This window comes from Maylandia zebra, linkage group LG20 (assembly GCF_041146795.1).
Source record: "Maylandia zebra isolate NMK-2024a linkage group LG20, Mzebra_GT3a, whole genome shotgun sequence".
NCBI classification, from domain to species: domain Eukaryota; kingdom Metazoa; phylum Chordata; class Actinopteri; order Cichliformes; family Cichlidae; genus Maylandia; species Maylandia zebra.
In genome coordinates, this window is record NC_135186.1 from 11,309,826 (window position 1) to 11,334,749 (window position 24,924).

The following is a 24,924-nucleotide window of genomic DNA, read 5'->3' on the forward strand; positions in this document are numbered from 1 at the left end:
ATAAAAACCCACACAGTTCACAGCTGAATAGGCTATTCATGTGCTATCAAGCACTGTGATGAAGCAATAAGAAAAACATTTTGTCTAACAAAGCAGATGGACTGAGGTCCAGTAAATGGTCAAATGTAACACAAGTTAGGAGAAATAAAACATATGATGGACAAGTTTCTTTTGCTTTATTTGAATTTTGAACAAATTAAAATCAAGCAGAAAAAACTTGTTAGATAAAAGAACGTGACATATGAACAATTCAAAGCACACAGAATGAAATAAAACAGAAGAAAGATGCTGTAGTAGTAGTCTAACGCAACGGGCCCCACAGAAACCCAGTGGGATCAGTTGGGAATCTGAAGTAGGCGTGCCAGATCTACTTTAGAGTGATTAAAAACTCTGCTGCATTTGTTTATTCAGGTTAGTTCACCTAGGCCAGTTTGAATGTTGTCATTAGAACCAAAAGCCCCTGAATCCCTGCATTGTTTCTATGCAGTCTTTGGATTGCAGCTAATTTATATTTTACATAGTTCAAAGAGGCATGTGCTGTATCGTACACCATAATGTTATTGTCTCAAGCAGAGTTTAATGAGACTATAAAAGCATCACAGCAAAGAGAAGAGCAGGATAGAAACAGCAATGACAAATTTCAGCTTCTGTGAAAACTCTGTAGTTCAACCTCATTTGGGAGTAGGCGATATAAGTTTTAGTCTCAGCTGTCACATGTGCTTGTTTGCAACAGCTTCCTTGAGCTGGCTTGTATAGCAGTTAATGAGATCCCGAAGGAAACCGGTGTTAAGCAGGTCACAGACTGCTGCAAGCACCAGAGCATTCATAACCACACTATGGATGACCTTTGACCTCACTCCTATCCTTGTGCTGGCTATATAATTTTGTGAAAGTCTAAAGCCTCACTTGAGGGTTACCCAAGCGAGGCTAACCCATATTCATGCACAGCCATCTGCGGTTTTTTTCCATGCATGTGGAAATTACAACTGAATGTTGTAATGCTGTTCCTACCAGACATTAGGACTATTTAACTGCCCTGCTTGCTTTAACCTGTCCAGCTGTCTATACAGGCCGTGTAAGTGGCTGCTTTACTTGCATCCTGAAGCACATTTTTAAGCTTCCAGTCTATATTCCTGCAGTGACAAGCCAAAATGACTGGGCTGTCTGTATAGACAGCACTGGCATTACATCTTTTTGTATCTATATACGCAGCTTGACACAACAGTAGCAATCTACGACACCAGCCCTATACCGCATCAAATTACAAACGTATAACATGCATGAAATGAAAGACTGAGGCCCTTAAATCTGTCAGTAAGTAAAATTACCAGGTACAGAAGGGCAAATTGCAGAAATGTTGTTCACCCATGCAACAGGTGAGCACAGTCACAGCACCCTGGTCCCTGTAAGAATGTATGCACAGTCTACATTCTTACAGTGATAATAAAGAATGGGATAGGGGACGGGATAATCCTTGTCATATCAAATAGGATACAAGTTACTTTACCATTCATGCCTCTGACTGATAAAAGTTATCATTGCCAGCCTGTTTATTTCCTCAGTGACAAAGACCCTAAACACTCTGAATTCCTAAGGTTGAACTTTAATGGTACTGTCCTTTTACTGCTTTTCTCCAAAGGACATATGAAAATAATTCAGCTGGGAGCATAAAAGCCAAAGATAACCATCTACTTACCTGCAACAATATATTTGTGAGCTTCAGTATGCAAAAGAGGGAGAAAAGAAGGAGGAAAAAAGCAGTGAGTGATTAGATTGCAAGCCAAGCATAAATTCCATGCTTTTTTGTATCTGTGTGTGTGTGTGTTTTTACATGGATAAGCCTAAGGTGGATTAGTGTCATGAAGCTGATGAATGAGAATGATGATGAGTAATAAGTAAGTAATGCCCACTGTTTATGGCAAAACATGCATATCAGTCTTAGTGGAAACAGATGCCAAGAAAGTTCCAATATATAGAATGATGCGAATCTTGCATGTACTTTGAATAAGCAGCACAAAGCTTTGGGCCTTACACTGTCAGCAAAGTCCAACAATCACAACGACAAAATGCCTGCAACAACCCACTTTACTCATGAGCGAATCACTAGAGACTTGCAAAATAATACATTTTACTCATCTCCCCTATCTTGCACACATGGGTTCACACACAAATGTCAATCTGCTGATGCAGATTGAGGAGGAGCAATGTTGACAAGGTCTATGAGAGGCTCATGCATAAAAGATGGGCTGAGCAAGGCTGGAAGAGGGAGCGACTGACTGGGGAATAGCACAGAAACCACAGCTCCCTCCATCGATTACTAGCCAGGCACTCATGGAGATATTCTGTCCATGTCTGAGCTATATGTTGGCATCAGATCAAATTATGTTCTCTTCCAGGAAACGCAGACAAAATGCCCCCCTTTGTGGGTCATGACCTTTGCACCAAGTCTGCGTTGCGCATTTTGCAGTGTCACCACATTTTTAGACAATTATCAAAATATAAAGTGAGAATTTATGTTAGGCAGCTGTCCCTGTTGCAGTATTTTCAATTCAATTCAATTCAATTCAATTTTATTTATATAGCGCCAAATCACAACAAAAGTCGCCTCAAGGCGCTTCATAGATACAGAGAAAAACCCAACAATCATATGACCCCCTATGAGCAAGCACTTTGGCGACAGTGGGAAGGAAAAACTCCCTTTTAACAGGAAGAAACCTCCGGCAGAACCAGGCTCAGGGAGGGGCGGCCATCTGCTGCGACCGGTTGGGGTGAGAAAAGGAAGACAGGATAAAAGACATGCGAAACACTCTTTGTTATTGGGCACTCACTGCATGGTGGCTAAAGCGGCCACCATCCAAGCTACCAATCAGGCAAGGAGGCTATTTCACTGAAGGTTATTTAACGATGAACCCAATAGCGCAGCTACAACAACAACAAAAAAATGTAGCAGTTATTCTGCAGACAAAACAGGTGTTTTGATGGGTTTTGTCCTGGGGCTGGTATTAGGAAAGCGCCGGCTCTCCTCCTCTGTTCCGCCCTCTTGCATTTCTCTCATCCTACTTTCTCTACTCTTGTCTTGATCCTCATTATTCCAAACTGGGGTCTTTGTGGGAGCAAACGGTCTATTATCCAAAGATGGAGCTTAGGACAACTTAAAGCTTTGGAGGAGTGGCTATTTATTTGGGTTGAAAGACAGAGAAGAAGTGGGGGAGTGTGTGTCTGGCCTGGCATTCCCATATCACTTAGGCTAATGTGATTAAGGGCGAGTGAGAGAGGGAGTTCATTTAGCTCAAAGTGTGTTGTTACTAAGTGATTCACGTCAGGGAGATTCAAAGGGGGAGAGGCAGGGATACTGCCAGTCACTGGACTTCCTTGAACACACACATATGCATGGACGATCAAATAAGAATAGCAGTATGCTGCATTTTTAGTGCCTGGTGCTGAAATTAGCACGCATGAATACACACACAAAAATGCTCATTGGTACCACCCAAGGTCAGAAATGAACAAAGTCCCCATTATTCCGTTTCTTTCTTTTTTTTTTCCCTTTCTTGTTTTTCATTTAACTCTTAACACTCCCGGTTGCCCTCTGACTTACCACAACAGCTCAGCAAGTGTTTCTTTAAAAGACATGATCTGTTCCAAGCTAAAAACACGGAAAACATATATGAGGGGTAAACAGGACGACAGACTTATTTAGGCAGAAGAGGTAAGAGGTGGTGGATGCAGTGTCTCGGTGGTGCATGAAACACAGCAGATGGATCTGCTGGACTTTTGAATGGCTTTTTGCATGCTGCCACCCACATTCACATTACACTAACAGACATTGCCTGTCAGTGGCACTTCGAACTGAGCTCTCACACACGGAAAGAAAACCTGTTCCATATTAATGAGAAGAGACAGCAATCACTTTTAACTTAAACATCTGAATCTGCTGATCTTCTATTAAATATCTCCAAGTATTTTACATTTATAGATCTTTTGCTTTTAATATAAAATGAATATCAGACTCAAAATCAACTGAAGCAACAATTCTGTCTAAACCCCAACCAGTCCACCAGCAGTGCCCGACTAGAAACAGTGCACCAACTTGCCCTCTACACCCTAAGGTGTAAGCTCAAGCATGTTGGTGCATTTTTGTAATGGTTCTAGTCGATTGAAATAAAGGCATTTTGCCACTTGTTAAAATTACAGAGAGAGTGCCTGGATATGGATTCGGATAATTTTCTGTTTTCCTTTCTTATTCCCCGTCCACATGATTTAAGGAAACACTAACATTGAGGAAAATCTCCTTCCTGAGCATCATAAAAGAGCGACTGTTTAACTATCTGAAGGTTTTAAACAAGATTACAGTGAAGTTTGTTTTTAACCCTTTCACGCATAGTGGTCACTACAGTGGATCACTACAGTGGACAGCTATTCAAAGGCTGTTTTCTTGTATTTGTGTCAGTGTTGATGGTATACTTGCACTACATTGGACACTGATGTGTCACTCCATACACATCAGTTGTCCAAGTGTAAGTGTAAAAAAACTCTTTGAAAAGTACATGTTTAAAAAAGTGAAGTTCAAAAATCTTTTTTTCATGCCTAAAGACAAATAAATATACTTAAAAAAAATCCTGATTGAGCTTGTAAAAGTAAAACTTATCATTGCAACTTACCTATAAAAAAAACATCACATACTTGCAACTTTGACTTGAGACAAACAACCAAAAGCCCACATCGCCCAAGTTCTTCAGTTTCTCCTGGTTGCAATATGCCACAGAATTGATTTTAAAGCCATATTATTTATTTATAAACCCGGGGATACCTTTACACCAATGAAGAGAGGACTGCCGGTGGTGCTCAGGGCAAAATTGGAAACAAGAAGAAGCTGCTTTTAGTCATTACGCAGCACAATCCTGGAACCAACCGCTCGGTAGTCTTATAAATGAACCTAATGCTTTGTTTAAAAAAAACAAAACAAAAACAGACTAAAAACTTAACTAAATGCTTTTAAACACATCATTATCACTCTGTCAGTAAGATTTATTTTTCACCCATGTATTTTATTCTTTGATTTCATGTATATTCTTTCAGATTCTGCTTTTTTTTAAACTTTAAACTGATTTGCTTTTGCCTGTTTCATCCCATTTTAATGGCGCATTAAATCAGCATGTGTACATAAATCCTGCTTTATGAATAAAACTGCATAGTTTTCCCAGTGAAAGAACATGTCACACATCTTATGCTATAATAGTGTTTTTCTCTTAATGCTGTAAATTACACTAGTGAATACACAGGAAGGCCTGTGTCAACATTTGTGTATTTGTCATGAGGGAAGTGAGTATTTGGTACTCAGCTGAGATCCGCTCCACCCTCCACCACCAAGAATACTGTCCATTCTCAAGAAGACCACCCTCCCACTCCCCCAAACAGGAAGGAATTTACAGACAGGAAGAAAAATGTGTCATCCCTCCCTCCTCCTTTCTTGCTCTTTTGTACCCTATCACATACCTCCTTCCGTTTTCACATTGGTCAAAAAGCGGGAAATGGGAAAATACAAACTCTAACTATGAACTTGTATGTTTGTATTAAACCCAAGATCTTAACCACCTTTCCAGATGCTGATAATCCTCAAACTCTTGCACTCTCCTTCTTTGTCTTCAACTGGAAACTAGTGGTGGACATCATCAGCGAGTGAGAATGAAAAGAGCCTTTTGAGATTCTTGATTCGAAAAGACCGTTTTTGGAGATGCAGACAACATATGTGAATCTGGACCCAAGAGAGCCTTTAGGTCAGCCACAAAAAGGTCCTGGAACTGGGAAAAGGGGGAGATTTCTAAGGGACTTGGACCAACGACTGCACTTTCTCACACGCAGGGCACTGTGGGTGTAAAAAGTCCTATCAGTTTCCAGCTGTGAGGTGTATACAACCCTTTCACTGTCCCCTCCTTTTCTTCAGCACTTGAATAAATAGAGGCTGAGAAATGGGCCGGAGGGGAAGAGAGCAGGGGAAAAAAAGGAGGGTAGGATCCCTTTGGTACTTGTTTACCTCGTGCAGCCCATCCTTCATGTCGCCCCAATTTACGTGGCCTTGGCAGACTTTGCCAAACAAATGCTCGCCAGAAGAATAAGCAAGAACTGCATTGGTTATTTTCACTCTGGCGGATTCATCTCAGCTGATGGGAAATTAGGAAGTGATGTCAAGTGAGTGTTACCATCTCCGACTGTCCTCGCGCCGGACCGTTTAGAGTTCTTAATAATTTATCTCTTAGTTAATGCAGTGGAGTCGTGTTGGACGAGAGAAACAAGTATGTAGGCTTGTTTTCCCTGTGCACAGCGGCCACATACATTTCGCAACAAGTCATTTGCATATGCAGCGCTGTGATTATATATAAGGGAAGATAGAAATGCAAAGAGGGGTTCCCTTCGCTCAAGCAGAATCTTTTCACAATAGCGCAATTTCACGCCACGCAAATCTGCAGCTCCTCTGTGGGCTGCCTTAATTTAATTTTGTGTGAGGGGAGAGATTAAACACCCACAACCACACATCAAGATAGACAGCCAGGACTGACTAAAAAGCCACAAAGACAATAAACTGACACATTTATACCAGGTGGATTTTGCCAGTTTTGTTCAGTTACATCTCCATTGTCAGACTTGGCAGATGCAACGGGCTTCATATACTCTGTCTTCAGAAATATTCCTTTAAAAGTGCAGATTATGCGATTTTAGGAGATGCCTCACAGAAACTTTCTGGAGAAATCAAAACGCTTCAATCTTTGGGACTCGTCTTGTTTCAAAACAGGAGACAGCATTAATTCGGCTCCTTATAAGGAGAGAGTGTTATCTTTGGTTAAAGGAGGGTCCAACTCCTACCAACATTGTGCTCCATGTTAGGACGCTCCCTGTCAGCACTATTCCTCTGTGGTCCATTTACATCAAGGCCTGACAGCCCCCAAACGTTCCTGACATTCCAGCTGTAGCAAGACATGACCGCCTTTGCTTAAACGTTTGCACTGTACGACTTCAAGATGCAGCCTTATGTCCACCGAAGGCAAAAGCTAAAACCAAAACTTATAAACCCCTAATTTACTGAGAGCATCGGTAAACAGCTAGCCTTTATCAGACACCACCAAATTACTGGCTTATACCTTCAGCTGCAAAAAACCATAAATAATAAGTAAATGAGAACAACTGAAGTGAGCTCAGCTGTACTGAAACACAGCTGGAGGAGGCTGAACCTGTGAAACTAAATGGGTCTATCCAACCAATTCACACTATTCACACTTAACTGCACTACTGTATAGCTCTGTAAATAATCATTCTGTACATACGATAATTTTTAATCCTACAACTGTTTACAACTTGCATAGTTCCCATTTCTGTATAACTGTATATCTCAGATTTCTGTAAAGTTATTTATTTCATATTCTGTATAGTTTTTCATATTTATATCCTGTTCATAGCTTGTACTCACTACAGCCTGTACATACCTATAGTTATAGAATATTCACAACATACTTCATACCGTGTACATTATAACATACCATAATAGATCCATTTCTGTAATATACTTACATATCTATATTATTGCTAATATATATTGTAATATATCTATATCACTAAAGCACTTCTGGATGGATGCAAACTGCATTTCGTTGCCCTGTACCTGTGCATGTGCAATGACAATAAAGTTGAATTCTATTCTATTCTATTCTATTCTATTCCACTATTCCTGATTCACCGACACTGGTGACTCATGGACACTTATTTCACAAAAAACTCAATATGTCAGTAGAGGAGTTCACAACTCAGACAGGTATAATAATGACTGCCAAAGCATATTTGACAACTGGCCTGACCTTTCCCACCTAATGCTTCTGTAGTAGTGCCCCTCCTTAGTCTGTGGATGGGTTAAATTCCAGTAATTTTTCGCCATGCATAGGCAGAGAGGTATGAAACTGGACACCAGTGCAGGTAACGTCTGTCTCATCAAGGTCAAAAAAGCACAGGGAAATGAAAATTAACAGAGCGATCAATAAAGCAGCAAGTCCAACCTCGCGTCCTGTCACAGCCAATGACATCACTGAATTTTCAGCCCTGGCCTCACTTCAGTATAAGGTGTCCTATCAATCACCGCCACTTCCCTTTAAATACACCCCTCCCCCAATCAGAAACATAGCCTTTCCCCCTAATCCATTAATGGCTTCTAAAGCTCTCAATGTTAAAGGAAAAGGCTTTTAATTTGGCCAGTTAACAAGCTACTACATTCATCCGCAGAGCAAGAGATTCGTGGAATGAGACAGCACCACAAATGAGAGTGTGGGCAAAATGAGAGGAAGGTAGGAACCATCAGCTATCCTAGAATCCACTCAGGACGCTTACAGGGGTGCAATTATCAAAAATACACATTAACAGAGGACAAGAACATTTGGTTGAAATCAGGCAAAAAAGTCAGATCCAATTCTTGAGACAGGAGACATCTGAACTGATGATGAGATGAACACAGGCTGAAGTGATTAGCCAGCAGGCAGAAGACGTGCGTAGGACCGTAATTGAGGAGTGTTATGTCCTTGAATGCTGACGGGTACAGGCACTCAACAGATGAGAGATATCATAATTAGCTTCATATAAACCCACTGGCAGAGAGGACTTGCGAGATTGGGATATTGGTTAATTACGGATCAGCCTGGTGTATTTAGAGAAAATCTCCATTATAAAAAAAACTTGGGGAGGAGAGGCTGTCCAAAAACTGAAGACATTCCTCTACAAGGAGTAGGGAGTCTTTTATTAGTTAAGATTCGGTTAACATTAAGTTATTCACCACTCCAAATTACACCTAAAATGAAGTGAAAACAAGTATGTCAGGCAGACATTTAATCTACTAAACTGCAAGTCTACAGTTAGCTCTCCAGTGCACCTCCTGTCATGGCTGACAGTGCAGAGTTTGTGTTAAATATGCAAGTTAATTTACAATCTTTCTACTTTATCAGTGTTTTCACATATGCAAAAGTGGATTCCAGCTTTGCCGACTATATAAATCTAGCTCTGCCACACTGAGACTTTGAAGAAAAGCTACATGATGAAGAGAAATACACAACAGCAATATTTTTTAGGATTTCGATTAAATTAAGTTATGTTCCCTTTAACAATACATACAATAGAGGAGAGATTATTTAGCTTTTTCTTTTCTTTTTAAAAAATTCAATTCTGTGTAGTTAAAGACTTATTTGTTTTGAGACATTGGAGTCTACATACCTTGAAATTGCAGCTGGAGCTTACAAATTTATTACAAAAAAGTCTAAGAAACACCCTTCAACTATGTCACAAGTGTTGAAGTTGCATAGTTTGTCCACCAGAGGGTATCTGGTAACATCCGTGGTGGCACCACATGGTTTGGAACTCCACAAACACAATGGCCACCTGATCCGAGCAGAGTCGGGCAAAGTAAATAAAAAACTATCAAAATTTATGAAAATCTGTTTGGGTTTCGTGTGTATGAATTTTTTTAAAATCCACTGGCTATTGGATGTTGGCTTTTTAAATAACTAAACTAACAGCCTTAAAAAGTTGTTATTAAGCTGAAAATGTTGTCCGAGCATGAATGCAGAGCACTTGATGGTTTCTGAATTGTGCTAACATAACATTTAATAGCAGTTATTGTTTGTACTTTTAATGAAAGTACTGCGCCTTTAACTGAGGCCCAGCCGACTTGTCAGTAAAATCCATAAAAGTCAAGGTCTTCACTCATTGGTCTCGCTATTCTCCTGTGAAAGAAACAGAATGGGATGTGGACAAAGTGGTCGTTTTTGTCATGTGTGGGCCGAGATAAAGTAGTCAGTGAAAAGGTTGCCATCCATCTTCATTCGCCTGCCATGAGCTTTAGCGACTTCCGCCCCCAGTGTAGCCTGCATCTTTTCTGCTCTTCTTGTATGTGTGTGTGAGTATTGTACATAGATAAGAGGTTAATGAAGTGTATCCACCTTTGTCCCTTCGCGAAATGAAAGAGACTTCATTAAGCAGCCCAGCTCAGTGTAATTCCATCCTGGTAATACATGGATGAACATAAAGAGACACCTGAGGATGGCATTCATAGACGGAACAATGACACAGAAGCCTGCGCACGTCCACAGATACGTTCAAGCTCCTGTTAAAATGGGACTCTTAACTACTAAGTGCTTTTGCACTCAGGTTTAAATTCAAGTTACAATTCTTTAACAGGTCCATCTGAGTAAAAGTCACGTGGATGTTCTTAAAAAACATTCTGAGAAAAGTTGAAAGAGAGATATCACAATTGTGACATCAGTACCGTGTCCCGTATCTCTACCTCTTGCTCATCCCAGTCCACCCCCTTCCCCATACTATTACCTCTTTCCTCCCTTCCTCCAGCTCTCCACATCCTTTCATCTCAACCACCCACACATTTCAGGTCACCGGGGAGGCAATCGTCTTAAGTGTTCCAGCTGACAATGTGAGCTGATGAGAAACCTTCCTGTGAGTGTTGGCTGGCTAAGGTAAGCTCCTGATCCACCCCGCACAGCATACAAATGCACAAAGCAAGCTCATCTGTACCTTTCTCTCCCCCTTCCTCAAAAAGTTTCTATCTAATCATAAGTCCACAAAGAACAGAAATTAAAGGAAGAGCCAATTCCACTGCTTACAGAGTTGACACACCATCGTCACGAAATATTTGGACTGCTGAAAATCAAACCTAATAGGGGGATGGATGTAAAAAGACCCATGGCATTTCCCTTTTATTAATAATTTTTAAAATCTGAACACAAGGTTAAGGTCAGGGGCGCTGTCAATGTCACTAATCTCTCTATAGCCACCTTGAAGAAGAGGTCATTACATGTATTGGCCACAAAGGCAAGACTTTGCTGACTCTACAGACCTTTCCCATAATGCTTCGGTGACATTGGTTTAGCAATATCATCTAAAATAAAGGGCAAGGACAGGGGGCCAGGAGAGTCAACAAATCCCAATTTACAGAAGAAAAATTCTCAAGTAGCAGTTTGTCTTTCACATTGTTCAGTTGTTTGATTTTATACCAGTGCACTTGATTATTCCATCAAAACCAGCAGTGTGAACTACTACCAGAGTACCATAAGAAGGAAACTGTGTCCTTCAAACCACTCTGAGCACGGCTTAGAGCAAGCCAAATTCCAAATATGACTGCAGAGGTCATGTTACGCACAAAACATGACATTTATGAGTGACGATTGGAACCGAACTAACTTTTGGTTGCTTGACGCTGAGCTCAACAAATTAATCGTGACTTTATTTCCTCTGCTCTGATAAGTATCAGTAAACAAATGTTAAATGCCAACAGACAAGCTGAAGGCAGCATTGGGTTACGAATGGTTTTTCACACGTCCATTAGTTTGCATTCATTAGTGAGTAATGTCACCGTTAATCCTGTGGGATCTACGCACTCCTAACCCAAACACTATGTGAAAAATTTGATTTTTACCTTCTGAAAAGGTTTTTTTTCTTCACAGGAAAAGGTTAAGTTTAGATTTAGGTTTATATCTCATCATTTTTTCAAAGGTGCCATAACTCACGCCAAGCTTAAGCAATATTGAAAATTCTTTAGAGATATATTTTTATATCTTTAAAGAATTTTCAGGTGGTACATCACAGAACGAGGGTTCTGGGTTTGAACCTGATGGCCAGCTGGAGTCCTTGTGCGTTTTGCACTCCCTGTGCCTGCGTGGGTTTCCTCCTGGCACTCTAGCTTCCTCTAACAGTACGAAGACACGCTTGTTCGGTTAACTGGAGATTCTAAACTGTCCGTAGGTGTGAATGTGAGCGTCAGTGATTGCCCCTCTCTCTGCATTAGCCCTGAGAAACACTGGCAGCCTGTCTAGGGTGTCCCCCTCTGGCTCTATGATAGCAAGGCAGCTGGGATAGGCTGGGATAAGCAGTTAAGAAAATGGATAGATGGACTGCTAACAGTTTTTCATAAGCAGATTAATGATAAGCAGCATCACTGAAACTGGACATGAGCCTGAAAGCACATTGGAAAAACACTTATCTTTATGAATACTGGCCAAAAACTGGGAACGCGTCAGGTCAAATCAACGCCATCTGCTGATGAAGGCAGTGAGATGAAAGTAGTTTTGCTAACTGGATGTCTGGTGTTTCATGATCAACACACTCGTACCAAACTTTGTGGGTAAGAATTGCTGTTAGTTTATAGTTCCATTTTTCTAAAACTTCTTCAGATAAATGGGAAAATCATGTGTCAAAATTAAGCCACAGTTCAGGAAAAACTGTTCTAGGTTTTATGAACATTTTTATGCCTGTATTTTAAGATGCAGCTGGCTCTTTAGAATCTCCTGAACATATTGAAGGAGTATAAATAAGCTTCCTTTAACATGCATGAAGCCAAACTAGAATTAAGCTGTAATTGATTTAAATTAATTTCAAATGAATTAATGCAAATACAACAAAAAATAAAAGTCTTTAAGACAGTTTAATAACACTGTTATCTGCAGTACGGTTCACTTTTCCCCACATTTTCTCTCACCAAAGAAAGCCTTTCAACCGCCTGAAACTCATTTTATGCCTTGAAAAATCAAATTATATTTTATTTTCATCCGAAGGAACCCATAGCTCATAAAATGAAGCGCTCTCTCTATCTGCTGGGATTTAGGACTGCAAACACTCTATTAGCAAACATGGCCAGCCTCTTGTATAATGGACAAGGATAGGGATGTATAATCAGCCTAATTGGCTCTGGGTGGATTTAATAGCGTCACAGAATAGTCATGTCACGAACCACTAATTAAATGCTGTAATCAATATGCCGCCTCATATACTGAGCTCCTGATGCGGTGTTTAACAGCCATGCCTGAGGGTTAGAAAGAGGACGTGAGAGTTCATTCATTCATGTAGGTACGTGCATACGTGCATGTGTTTGCGTGGTGGTCAGGTGGTGTGTGTGTGTGTGGGGGGGGGTTATCAAGTGGTGGAGCAGGTGTGCAGACAGGAACCGTTTGATCTAGCTGGACAGATCCACTGAGACGTACAACCTGTACACCATTTATATGAGGGCGAACTCAAGGCTCTGCGCTTGATAAGATTTTAGCTGGTCTTTGGATAATTCTCCTAATACCTGCAGGTCAAATGATCATTATTTTCATCAGTGGATAATGTGCCCATTATCTGTTTTGATCCATTCACTAACTGCCACTGTCCAATGACCAATCAATATTCTCTCAGTAAATTAACTGTGTTTCTTCTTAATGTAAAGTTTGTTTGTTTTTTAACATGTAGCTTGTTACTACCTGAACCTGCATCCTCAGATGTCTTCTTTTATCTGATAACTCTGAAGTAAACCATACTTAAACTGTAATGACACTGAACAGATAAGCACAATAATCCTGCAGTGGAAGTTTGAAGTTTTGCCTAAAGAATCACTGTAATGATAAATCACTCTCAAATACTGCTTGACCCAAGCACTTTTCTTCCATTTAATGCCCTACATTTGTGTAAGCTCCATCAGTTAACGACTGGAAAAGACGGGATAGCATTTATGACATCTTACAAGAGTCCAAAGATAAAAGATAACGCTACGTCCACACGTACCCGGGTATTTTTGAAAACGCAGATTTTTCTATGCCATTGCACGTTTTGTCCACACGTAAACGGCGTTTTCTGTCACTGAAAACTGAGATTTTTAAAAACGCCTGCCAGGGTGGATATTTTCAAAAACTCAGTTTTTGCATTTACGTGTGGACGAGAAAAACAGAGAAAACGCAGCGTCAAAGGTGTGCGCCTTTTGTGACGTCACACTGTGCGCCACGTTATTGTTTCGGTGAAACGAATTTCTACAATACTGTTACTGTTACTTGTACTCTCTGCAGTGTTTAAATGCTTACATATACACACACAGTTACTGTCCCTCCACACATAGGACTGGGTTCTGCTTCTATGCCCCATCTTTGTTTACTATTTCCCGCCGAGGCTTCTAGACTTCTGATTGGCCAACATTTCTGCACGGTTAGGAATATATCACCACCTGTTGCTTTGGCATGCAGCGTTTTTCTTCATTTCTGCGTTTACGTGTGGATGGGATTATTTTTTAAAACAAAAACGGAAAATCTCCGTTTTCAAAAATACCCGTGTACGTGTGGACGTAGCCTAAAACGCGGCTTTGCTTTCCCACTACATTCCTGAACATTATCTCTCAAGGGAAGTTTCTTCTGACCCAAATAAAGCCTCAAAAGAAGAAAACAAAGTGGCTATCAAACTGTTTTTGTTAACGATAAAGCATGTGTTGCAGTGAATGTCAAGTCCTACTCTTCTGTGCCTCAAATTCTTATCCTTTTTGTGTGTTAGTTATTATGAAAACAACCCCGTACAACTGTATTTTTTCAGATCTACTGGATCCATCCACCAATTTGCAACATCTTCAAATACTACATCGCAGAATCAGCACTGATTCGGCACCAGCTGGATCTTTAAAAACCAATGTTGGGACACAGTCAAAATCCATGGCTGGTCTCATGCTGCACTGTTTCTTAGGCCTACAGACAAACCGCAGCCTTATTTAATATCCATTAGCTTCCCAACTTTTAACAGTAAGCAGCAGATGGTCCAGATATAGCAGAAATTCACTTGTTTCTTTTGGCTCTTCCAGCTGCTTGAAAGATGAGAGACAGAGACAGAATTGCTCCCAAATGTCCCTCTTCAAAGTGAAAACTGTGGTCCTGAATCTTCTCGTCCTGTATAATGACGGTTCCTTTTTCATGTGACATATGTAGCTTCTGAAAGAAATGCCTCAACATAAAAAACACACCTGTGGCCTTTTGTGACAGCATTAGCGCACAAGTAGGTTGCACCACTGACTTCATTCCCCATAATCCCTCACCTCAGTTCAGTCATCGGCTCTGATCAGCTTGCTGTGGCCTGGGAATGAGGGCTTTGTTTCAAACACACAGATAATTCAGTTAGGGACAGCAGAAGGTAGTCGAGGGATGTGGGAGGATGGTATTGAGTGTGTCTGTGTTTGTGTGTGTACATAAATTGGGTGAGGGTATTACCCTGCAAATCTCCAAACACAGAGACACACACACACTGGCTGGGGAGCCCCCTTGCCCCAGTATTTTTGGGCTTCCTTCCAGTTTTACATCAGCAACCACCCCCATCTGCCCGCCACTCTGAGCACCCAACAATGGGCACCTATGTTCCCACAGGGAGACCAAGAGATGCTGCTAGGGCCTTTCTGCACACACACACACGTGAATAAAAACACGTACATAACGGCATGGTGAGCGTGACAAGGACCACATGGAAATTTGACTGTGTGTATCTGCTTTCTTGTGTTTCTTCTCTTCCAGTATGGTGTAACCCGGCAGGACAAAAACAGTGAATGAGGAAAACAGAGCCAGGGCTCCAAATTTACACACACACACACACACACACACACACACACACACACACACACACACACACACACACACACACACACACACACACACACACACACCCCTCGCTCCAGACGCCATCTTTCACAAGGTGAGATCTTGAGACTATTGTAACCACTGCTGGTGTTTGTGTAGAGATGTAGTTAGCAGAATGTTTAGGTTCTCTATTATGCTCGAGTCTCTGAGTCAAGAGCAGCCATAAAGCAAAGTGAAATGGGAGCTGTCAGACTTTGAGAATTAGAATTGGAATTCAGGGCAGGATAGCTCCGCCAAAGCCATCTGGTTAAGCCATTTTTGTGAGTTGAGGAATTAGGTTACATTCTAAGCATCCACAGGGGGGACAGTGCAGAAATTACAATCCATCTATCTACGAAAAGTGAAACAGACAGGCTGCGGTGAGGAGCGGCCAGCACGTAAAAGGAGCCGCAACGACAAAGAACAGGACTGACAATATACTGCATAACTGTTGTGTAGTTCTCGGAGATTTCTTTTCTTGAAGCTATTAAGAAAGGTTTAAGATCAGTACCTGGTGACGGAGGATGGATGTCTTCCTCAAGGACATCTCAGCGTGATGTATGCATGCTGACAAGATGATTTAAACCTTTGACATCCACCTAAAAACATGGTGTCTCTTTCCAAGATGTCACGCCACAACCACTAAGTATTTCAGCACAACCAAGGTCTCAACAACTGAACATTAACTATGTGTTGACAGTAATGGCAGGCACTGAGAGAAAAATATGTTGCATGACTGTAAAACATTGTGGTACAGAGATTTTATTAAGAGTCATTTGATGTATCAGAGAGTATTTTATGGGGAAGCTTAAAGTATTAACTTTCTGTAGAAAAAAAATAAATGTTCAAAGATGTCAGAGCCAATAAACACCTACGGTTTGACAATCATGCTGCAGTACTGTTTAGTGTCATTGAATTGTATGTTACCAAGGTATCAAGACTAAGGGCCAAAGAAGTGTTTTATGGATTTTTAGTGCACTACTAGAGTCTAATATGGAAATGATAATAAAAACAGATCAGCAAGGTAACCTCAAATATAACTTTTTAGCTCAAATTTATGGCCTATGTATCAATCTCTCGATTGCTTTCTAGCTAGGTAGATTTTCATGTAAGTTCATACACATATTGTTCAAGAGTTATAACATTTGAAAAAGTGCAATGCTAAACAGGAATGGATAAGATTCACCTTCAAAGTAAATGTTGTGCTTTCATTTTGAAGGCAAACTGTCTCTATTTCTATTTTGTGTTGCACTTTTCACAGTTTAACTACAGCTAGGAGAGCGGCCTGCAAGTGTTTGTAGACATGTCCACCATTCTCATTAAAACTACAGGCGACTGGAGAAATATGCTAACTATCAAAGAAATCACAAGGAGGTTTTGATCATCAACCTCCAGCAACCACTTACAACCAGCTGAGGAATGAACAGTCTCTAAGCCTGTGTGCCTGAGACCTCATTCACATGATCCTACATTGTCACCGTGATTGTCACACAACTAAAAAAGCTGACTAGACAGATGTGACAATTAGTTATTTTATATATCCCATTGCTCGCAGTTCAAATGATGAAATAATCATAAAAAAATAATATTAGTAATATTACTAAAATGAATGATATCATGTATAAGGAGCGATCGTGGCTCAAGAGTTTGGAGTTCGCCTTGTAATCGGAAGGTCGTTGTGTCCTTGGGAAAGACACTTCATCCGTTGCCTACTGGTGTTGGCCAGAAGTGCCGATGGCGCGATATGGTACCCTCGCTTCTGTCAGTCTGCCCCAGGGCAGCTGTGGCCACAACTGTAGCTTGCCTCCACCAGTGTGTGAATGTGTGTGCGAATGGGTGGATGACTGGATGTGTAAAGCGCTTTGGGGTCCCTAGGCAGGACTAGTAAAAGCGCTATACAAATACAGGCCATTTATGTGTATATATGTCTAAAGAAAAAACATGAGCTTTCTGGAGAGCTTATAGTCCCAGTCACTACTTTCTAGTCCTTTTCAGTAATGATGTGTTTATTTTGTGTAATATGAATTAGAGCCCTATAGATTGGGGTATGCTTTAGTGTGATGACAAGCCATTAACCTGTCGCCATGCAGTGTCATTAGGTTCTCTGTCACATCCTCCACATGTGTTCAGAAGCCAAAACAAGAATACACCGTGAACAACAGTCATACTTTGCTAAAATATCTAGCTGTTCAGTGCGAAACTGATGCAATCTATGGTCATGTGACATGTTGGCAAAATCGTGCTGACTGCATCCATCTGTAAATATAATCGATGGGTACAACTCTCAGGGAAGTTCTGAACATATCACACTTTAAAGTGTCAACCAAAGCAGCGAGCCATCAAAATAACAGACAAATGGTGCCAGCCCTTTCCTTTGGAGCGGAAGTCGCAAGTTAGATTCCCTCCCAGTATCCAGTATGGGTGCTGGCTGGGCCCGCCGTGCCAAAAAACACCAAGCCCTGGAATGGTGCGGCTACATCTGCAGCCTGTCCGCAGCTCGGACACGACACATTTCACTGCATGTTGTACTCTGTATGATTGTGTGTGTGACCAATAAAGCTCGTTTCCTAATTAAAAAAAAAAATACATGGAAAGGTCAAGCAAATCAAGCAAATACATTAATGTAGAGAGTTCTTAACCAAAGCCTTGAATAAAGCTGTTGAATTACAAATGTGCAACTGTGACGTGTGTGGGTGATGGAAAGAAGAGAAGAAAAGCTCATGGAGAGGCTGAAAGAAAGAAATTCAAATCCATGTCCAAGTGATTAGCTGTAAAGTTATGCCCATTAGGCAAATGATGATTATTGGCTGCACATTATTAGGCTATTACGGCATCATTAAAATGACATTAGTAGCCCATTTTGCGTCGAGAGCAGTTAGACACAAACACATCATGAGAAAATCCCGCCTATAAGAATCGCTCGATCTAAAGACACACAATTTACGCTCGCTGTGATCTCACAATCAGAGACAGAAGAAGAGATGGAGAGGAATGTAGGTGCAGGCTGACACAGGATCAGCTTCGGACATGTATGGGCTTGCCTCATCTCTTCTATATAGGTGTCTGCTCCTCAGAGATGCACTACTCTTACCTGACATCTCAAGTCTTTGCTTAGGTGTGTACCTTTCATTCTGTTCTCCTATGTCACACACACATACACACACACACACACACACACTGAAGTCAGCACAGTACATGGTTTTGTTTTTTAGCTGCGAACTGTGGAAGGCTAAAAACAAAAAGGCCCCATGTCGGAAGTAACCCATGCCGGGAGAGTGTGAGAATGAGTGTGCCTCAGGAGGACCAGTTATTATGGGTGAATGGACAGGATGGGACTAGAGCCATCACGTGGAGGGGCTCAAGTTGCACACAAAATCTCATAAGGAGTCCCACACACAAAAAGCAGGTGGGGGTCCCAGTGCCTGTCACTGTGTGGGATCTTGAAGTACACTGGTACAGAGTGCGTGCAGCATTTTGCACACATGCATGCTCACAAACACAAAGGCAGTTGTGGTGCTGGTACGAACCCATGTTGAAATGACTGCGTATGGTGGACAACAACTTTGAAATCCCAAACAAATGTATAGCTGTTTTGTTCAAGTAGACCATTTATTTTTTAGTATTTGACATATAGCAGACATATGCTGGGAAACCGAGATAACAGATCACTGTTAATTTAAATAAAATTTGTATTTTCTTCATTGAAGGATGGCTAAGTTCTAAAATGCAACAGAAAATGCAGGCTGCCATGGTCATATAAAAAAAAACTTAACAGATACTCTAGTGGATTAAGTTTCTTTCTTTCATTATCATTATAATAATTGCAGTGTTGCATTAGGTATTTATTTAAGACCAGTAGAAATCTTAAAGATGCTGAAAACAGTTGTAGTTTAGGTAAACATATATTGTGTGGTATTCGATGATCTGTCTGAGCACTAACCACTTGTGTCCATGTCGAAAAAGCTCGTCAGTGACACAAGCAATTAACTGGAATTAATAAAGCACTGTTTAGTGAATGAGTACCTAATTATGCCTTCGCTAACAGCACATAGAAGCATTTTGTGCTGGATTATGTTTTCTGTGTCCTCCAAGTTAGGTTGGTAAATAAAATGTTAGTGAATAGAAGAATTTAGACCTCTCCTGCACAAGCTCATCAAAGGTCTTTGGCTGGACGAAAGATCACTGGAATTCCTCTTTCAGATGTCACGTCCTTAATCTCATTATCTGAGAGGATATGAAATCTGCATTCCTGCCTTCTCACACACACAGAAACCCACACACACTGCTCAGAGCTCCCATTTCATCTCAGAGGGACATGGTGATTATACACAGTCATTCTCTCACAAACACACACACACACATAGGGCTGGGCCATATTATACTGTTCACGGTAATACCGGTATAATGTTAGGCAACGATAGGAAAATGAAATATCGCGATAGAATGGGAGTAAAACGCGCATGCGCAGTGCCTTTGTTTTCATACGCACATGGCCGATTGTTGAGTGAAACAGATGAACCAGAATTGGTTTGTAAAAATGGTGCAACTTCCGTGATGTGGAACTGGTTTGGTGTTTGTCCGTCAGATACACAACAAAGCACATTTTTTTGCAGAACATGCAAGCGGCCGTTGTTATTGTCATATTTGTCGGACTAAGATGCTCTTAAATCTGGGAGTAATCTGGGTCCTAAACTCCGTATGTTTCAGGTCAAACAACACTGCAGCATCACTTAGAGTTAAAAACTGTCTAAATTCTTTCATCTTTAATAAAACGATCAGCATTGCTGCTTTACCAGGTGTAACTATAAAGTTTAACTTCCAGGCATCCATGAAAACAAAAGTTATTACATTTAACGGAGTTAGAAGTTAGCAGGAAGCTAGCGGAAGTTAGCTCGCTAGTTTCGCTAGTTACCTAAGCATGATATTGCATGTTCTGACTGAGAGATTTCTGAAAAAAATCAAACGTACACCTCTGCTATCACTTGCAACATAAATGAAGACAGGAAACTAAACAGCAGTGACGTTTGTAGGGTTACTGAAGTTGGGCTAGCTGGTATATAATGATGTGCTACGTGATCGCTAGCGACACAGCTATGTTAGCATAACATAAACAGTGAAGCTGGAGGACGAACACTAACACTTTTCCACTTATAAAAGTTAACGTGAAGGTTCTTCATGGTTAGAGACAAATGCAATCGCATGGCAGGATGCTGTAAACGGACCAAACTTCAGTCAGGAGAACAACTGAGATAATCCATCCACAATACGAGGTTAGTCATTAATATACTGCAACAACATGGGAATAGAGCAGCTGCCAGAGAATTCAACATTAATGAATCAATGGTACAGAAGTGGAGGAAGCAAGAAGAATGAGTTTAATAAAGTTTGATTTATCTGACTGCTTTGTTTCGCTTAATGTGCCTTATAATCCCGTGCACCTTATGGTCCGAAAAATACGTACTGCACACTGCAGTTTAGTTGCAAAGCACCTCTTTTTAACTTCAGTGGATATTATACATGGTTATGCTCAGGATATGTCAGCCCATTTCTACTGGAAATGCCTTTTGGTTAAACTTTCAGCAAGCAATTTGCATTTGCACTGTTACATTTTTATAAAGCTTTAATGTACATAAAAACCAGCTTCTTGTTTAAGTGAAAATAAATGGAAGGTTGTCTTTTTGCGCTAGTAATGTTGTGGAGTTGTATTTTGTCTCGCATCAATTATATCGTCGGTTATATCGTTATCTCAAATTTTCAAATATATATCGTGATAAATATTTTTGGCCATATCGCCCTGCTCTACACACACACACACACACAAATATGCCCATATAAGTATCACTCCGAAGAGCACACAAGGTAAACTTAGAAGAAGAACAAACAGGTAAATCCGAAGATGCTCTTTTAAAAACTTCCTCTTCAAAATCCCTGCACTGCACTGAGTGACAAGTGGACCTCCCACTGTAACAGGCCCCGTGATGAGGCGTGACCGCTCCTGACAGATGTTTTGTCCCATTCGGAGCGGCATGATGTGGCCATTGTAGCGGCCACTTCCACTGAAAAGGCCGAAGAAATCCCACACCAAACAGGGAGAAGAGTTTGGCATGCTACAGCAAACATCGCTTTCTGCCTTTACAAAGCTGTCCTCACATAAAACTCACCATCAATCAATCAATAAGCTGGTGTGACACCGGCAGGGAGCTGCGGCACATCAAAGCCGCACAACAAACTTGGGTGCAGTTTTGGTGCTTCTAAGTTTTCAGGTGTTTTCCTAAAGCAGATTTAAATCAAATCACCAGGCCAGCGTCGAAATTAATCAGCAAAAACCTTCTCTGAGCCACAAAAAGAAGGCATTAAAATCCTATTACTATGCACACAAAGCCTCCACTGTTTCTGAGCAATGTTACAGCACCCCGCAAGGTACTTACATGCTAGTGCTAACTAGCACCATCACTGCCTTCTCTACCAAAGACCACAAATCCCTCAAGTTAACTGCGATGGCGAAAGAGGAGCTGTAGGGTGTTTTCAACAGCGTTTTGGTTTCCATTAAGACGGGACTAACCCTGTTAGATCTTTGGGAACATGCTCACCACAGTGGGTAAAAAAAGACATGTGGTACTACGTGTGACATACAAATGTTGTCACTAGAGACCAAAAAAGCCAGCTTAATGTTGCGCCTGACTATCGCAGATGTACACGTTGTCCAAGGTGTACATTTTTGTATTTCACAGCAGCTTCAAACAGGCCTTTTTCAAGCTTTGTAAAGCCATGTTGGCAGAGTGGCTGCAGCGAAAAAAGGGAGGGGGCTCGACTGGGAGTGCTTTAACAGGAAGGGAAGGGCCCTGAGTGGAGAACACATGAAAGGACGACTCCGTCATCTGGTAGTTTTAATGACAGACTGGGCGGCCTTGTTTTGACTGAAGAGCTCTTTTAATATGCATGACAAAAGACATCCTTCTGGGACCTTCCCTGCTAACAGCACCAAATCCCCTGACAAACTCCTGTTTGTTTCTTCATCGTGTCATCGTCAGCAGCGGGCAAGGTTCCATCAGAGCACAAAGGCAAAACTCTCCACGTTTGATGGCCCATCCAGTCGGTTCGAGATCTGCAGCCTTTGTGCACAGTGAGCGCAAAACAAAAAAGGGCAGACAGTTCAGGTGCTTGGCTGCTGGAATGGGGCTCTTACTCAATATTATCTCCCATACTTAAGCTGTATAGAGCTCTTCGCTCCTCTTTTTTATGTTTTTATTGTGGTTTTTTTCTAATCACCACAGAGCTCGCACTAAATCCTGCAGTGAAGAGTACCGAGCACACACAAAACAGCCAGAAAATTCCCATAACGGTGAATTCTCACTGGGCAACCACTCTTGTAAAGCTAAAACATGGATTTCAAAACAGCCCTTTTACTATAAATGATTAAACCAATTCCACGTTTTCCAAGTAAAATTCATGAATTGGATCATTATGTATGCAGAACTAGGTCAAATTCTAATGTACTGATGACTTCATGGAAAATGTCAGTGAACTAAGTGGAGCAGAGACGTGCAAAAGATGGAGTCAAAAACAAAACGGAAGGCTACATTTTTGGCTTACTTGCTACTTGTTAGAGCTTCAAGAATTTAACCAGATATGAGGAACTATATCAAAACAACACTTGTTTTCAAAAAATAATCCACCTTCTACTTCTATGGATCAGATGGTCCTTTGAGGTGTGATAGTGCTGAGTGGGGGTTAGCAGATGTGGTTTGGGAAAGAGACTGGGGCCATTATGAACAAGTAACATTAAAGTAAGAGGGTGTGGTCTTACCTGGACGAGCGTTGGCAGGACAAAAGAGGAGACAGCACATGAAAGAGAAAGAAAGAAAAACATCAGACACTGTTTGGCAAGCTTTAAGCCACATCTCAGCACATTTGTACAGTACATAATCGCCGTGCCAATAAAGTGCTGTCTAGACAGAGGTATATGCATTTTTATTATTTCCATAATGGGCACTTGGAGTACCCATCTTACTATCGTGGCGAAGCACTTTAAGTCAAGTTATATAATGGCAAAATTCATCAATCATCTTCTTTTTTTCAGCTAAAGATCTATACTTGCATTCAGACTGGAACTGCAAGCATATGCCTTACTGGATCACAGCAAAATTGCATCAAGGTCTCTGACTTAGTTGTTGTAACTATATAAGTATTGATTTTTGTTCCACTCAATAGTCCTTTTTATCTTATGTTGGATTTGTTCAATGTCTTCCAGGATTCTTCGGTTATTTGTGGCAATGTCACATCAGGACAGAAAGAGGGTCAGAGTTTCTGTCACTGACACACGATTAAGCCTCAGGGGAAACATAATAAAGAAAGACATTTTCAGTCTTGCGCTGTAACCCTGAAGTTTTCAACATATTATCCAGTGGTGATAGATTTGAGAATAGAAATGAAAGATCCTAATACAAAGTTCATGCGGTGTAGTAAGAATTAATCCATTAAAAGTACACAGGAGAGGGCACAGGTTTGTGGAGGCTGCATCTTTCCTCGCCATCTTGAATCCAGTGCCAGAGATGGACATCGCCATTCTGCCTGATTTTATGTATGTGGCTAGAGACCAGCAATATCTCCTCATCTTCATCTGCCTCCACCACCACTGCTTTTTCCTTCCTTATTTCCACATCATCCTCATTCTCTTCACCTCAAGACTCATCTCCTGAACTGAAGTCATGGCTCTAACAGATGAAAACGTGCACAAATGTGCTAATTTATTCCCAATACTGTCATGATTACTCATTGTTAGTACAGCTAAAAGTAAGCTAAACAACAACAGCTGATAAGCTAACATCTTGGCAGCTAACGTTAGGCCTAAATATCCCACTTTCTCTACAATAAAACAACTTGATTACATTCTCACATCAAATGAAAGTTTATTTACTAAGTGAAGACTTTATGTTTCTCCATAACAACTTTTCCCCATAGTGGCCAGCTAGCATAATACTGTGCTATTACGGGGTACAGTCTAAATTTAATGTTTTGCTCTCTTGGCTGACTAAAATGTGTTTGTCCTACACTGGCCACAATAGCTAGGATTATTCAATTGAATAACGAAGAGAAAAAAACAGAATCTACGATCCACTGAAATCTATAAGTGAGATTTTCCACATTAGACCGTGAACACAGGTAGCACTCTAGTTTATTCACAACTAGGATTAGGTCATCGCATGTCCTTCTGTGCATGTATAGCAAACAGAGTCTTTCCAGAAGTGAAAATCCACCTGATGCATACTATCTAGTGCCGTTAGCTACACACAAGAACCCTGTAAGAACAGTTACAGTTGCAAAGGTAGGTGATTTTAAATTGGCCATTCTTGTCAATGTTTCTTTTCCTGCAGTGGATTGTCAGCCTGTCCAGGTAGCATCTTTCTTCTTACCCCTCATTAGCTGGGCAAGGCTTTAGACCAGATAAACCCTGGCTGAAGCAATTAGGAAAATTACAAAGTTTACAATT

General features: G+C 40.9%; 1 protein-coding gene across 4 annotated transcripts in view; it reads right to left on the reverse strand.

The window, feature by feature from the left end:
• The window catches only part of agrn (agrin), a 267,410-nt gene that overhangs the window by 195,061 nt on the left and 47,425 nt on the right, over positions 1 to 24,924 (reverse strand). For 3 of the 4 annotated variants that reach the window (XM_076878740.1, XM_076878736.1, XM_076878741.1), the window contains exon 3: positions 1,697 to 1,717. The exons of the other annotated variant lie outside the window; for it this stretch is intronic. In XM_076878740.1, the coding sequence (XP_076734855.1) occupies positions 1,697 to 1,717 (21 nt within the window). The remainder of the gene's footprint in view (positions 1 to 1,696; positions 1,718 to 24,924) is intronic. 4 annotated transcript variants of the gene reach the window in all.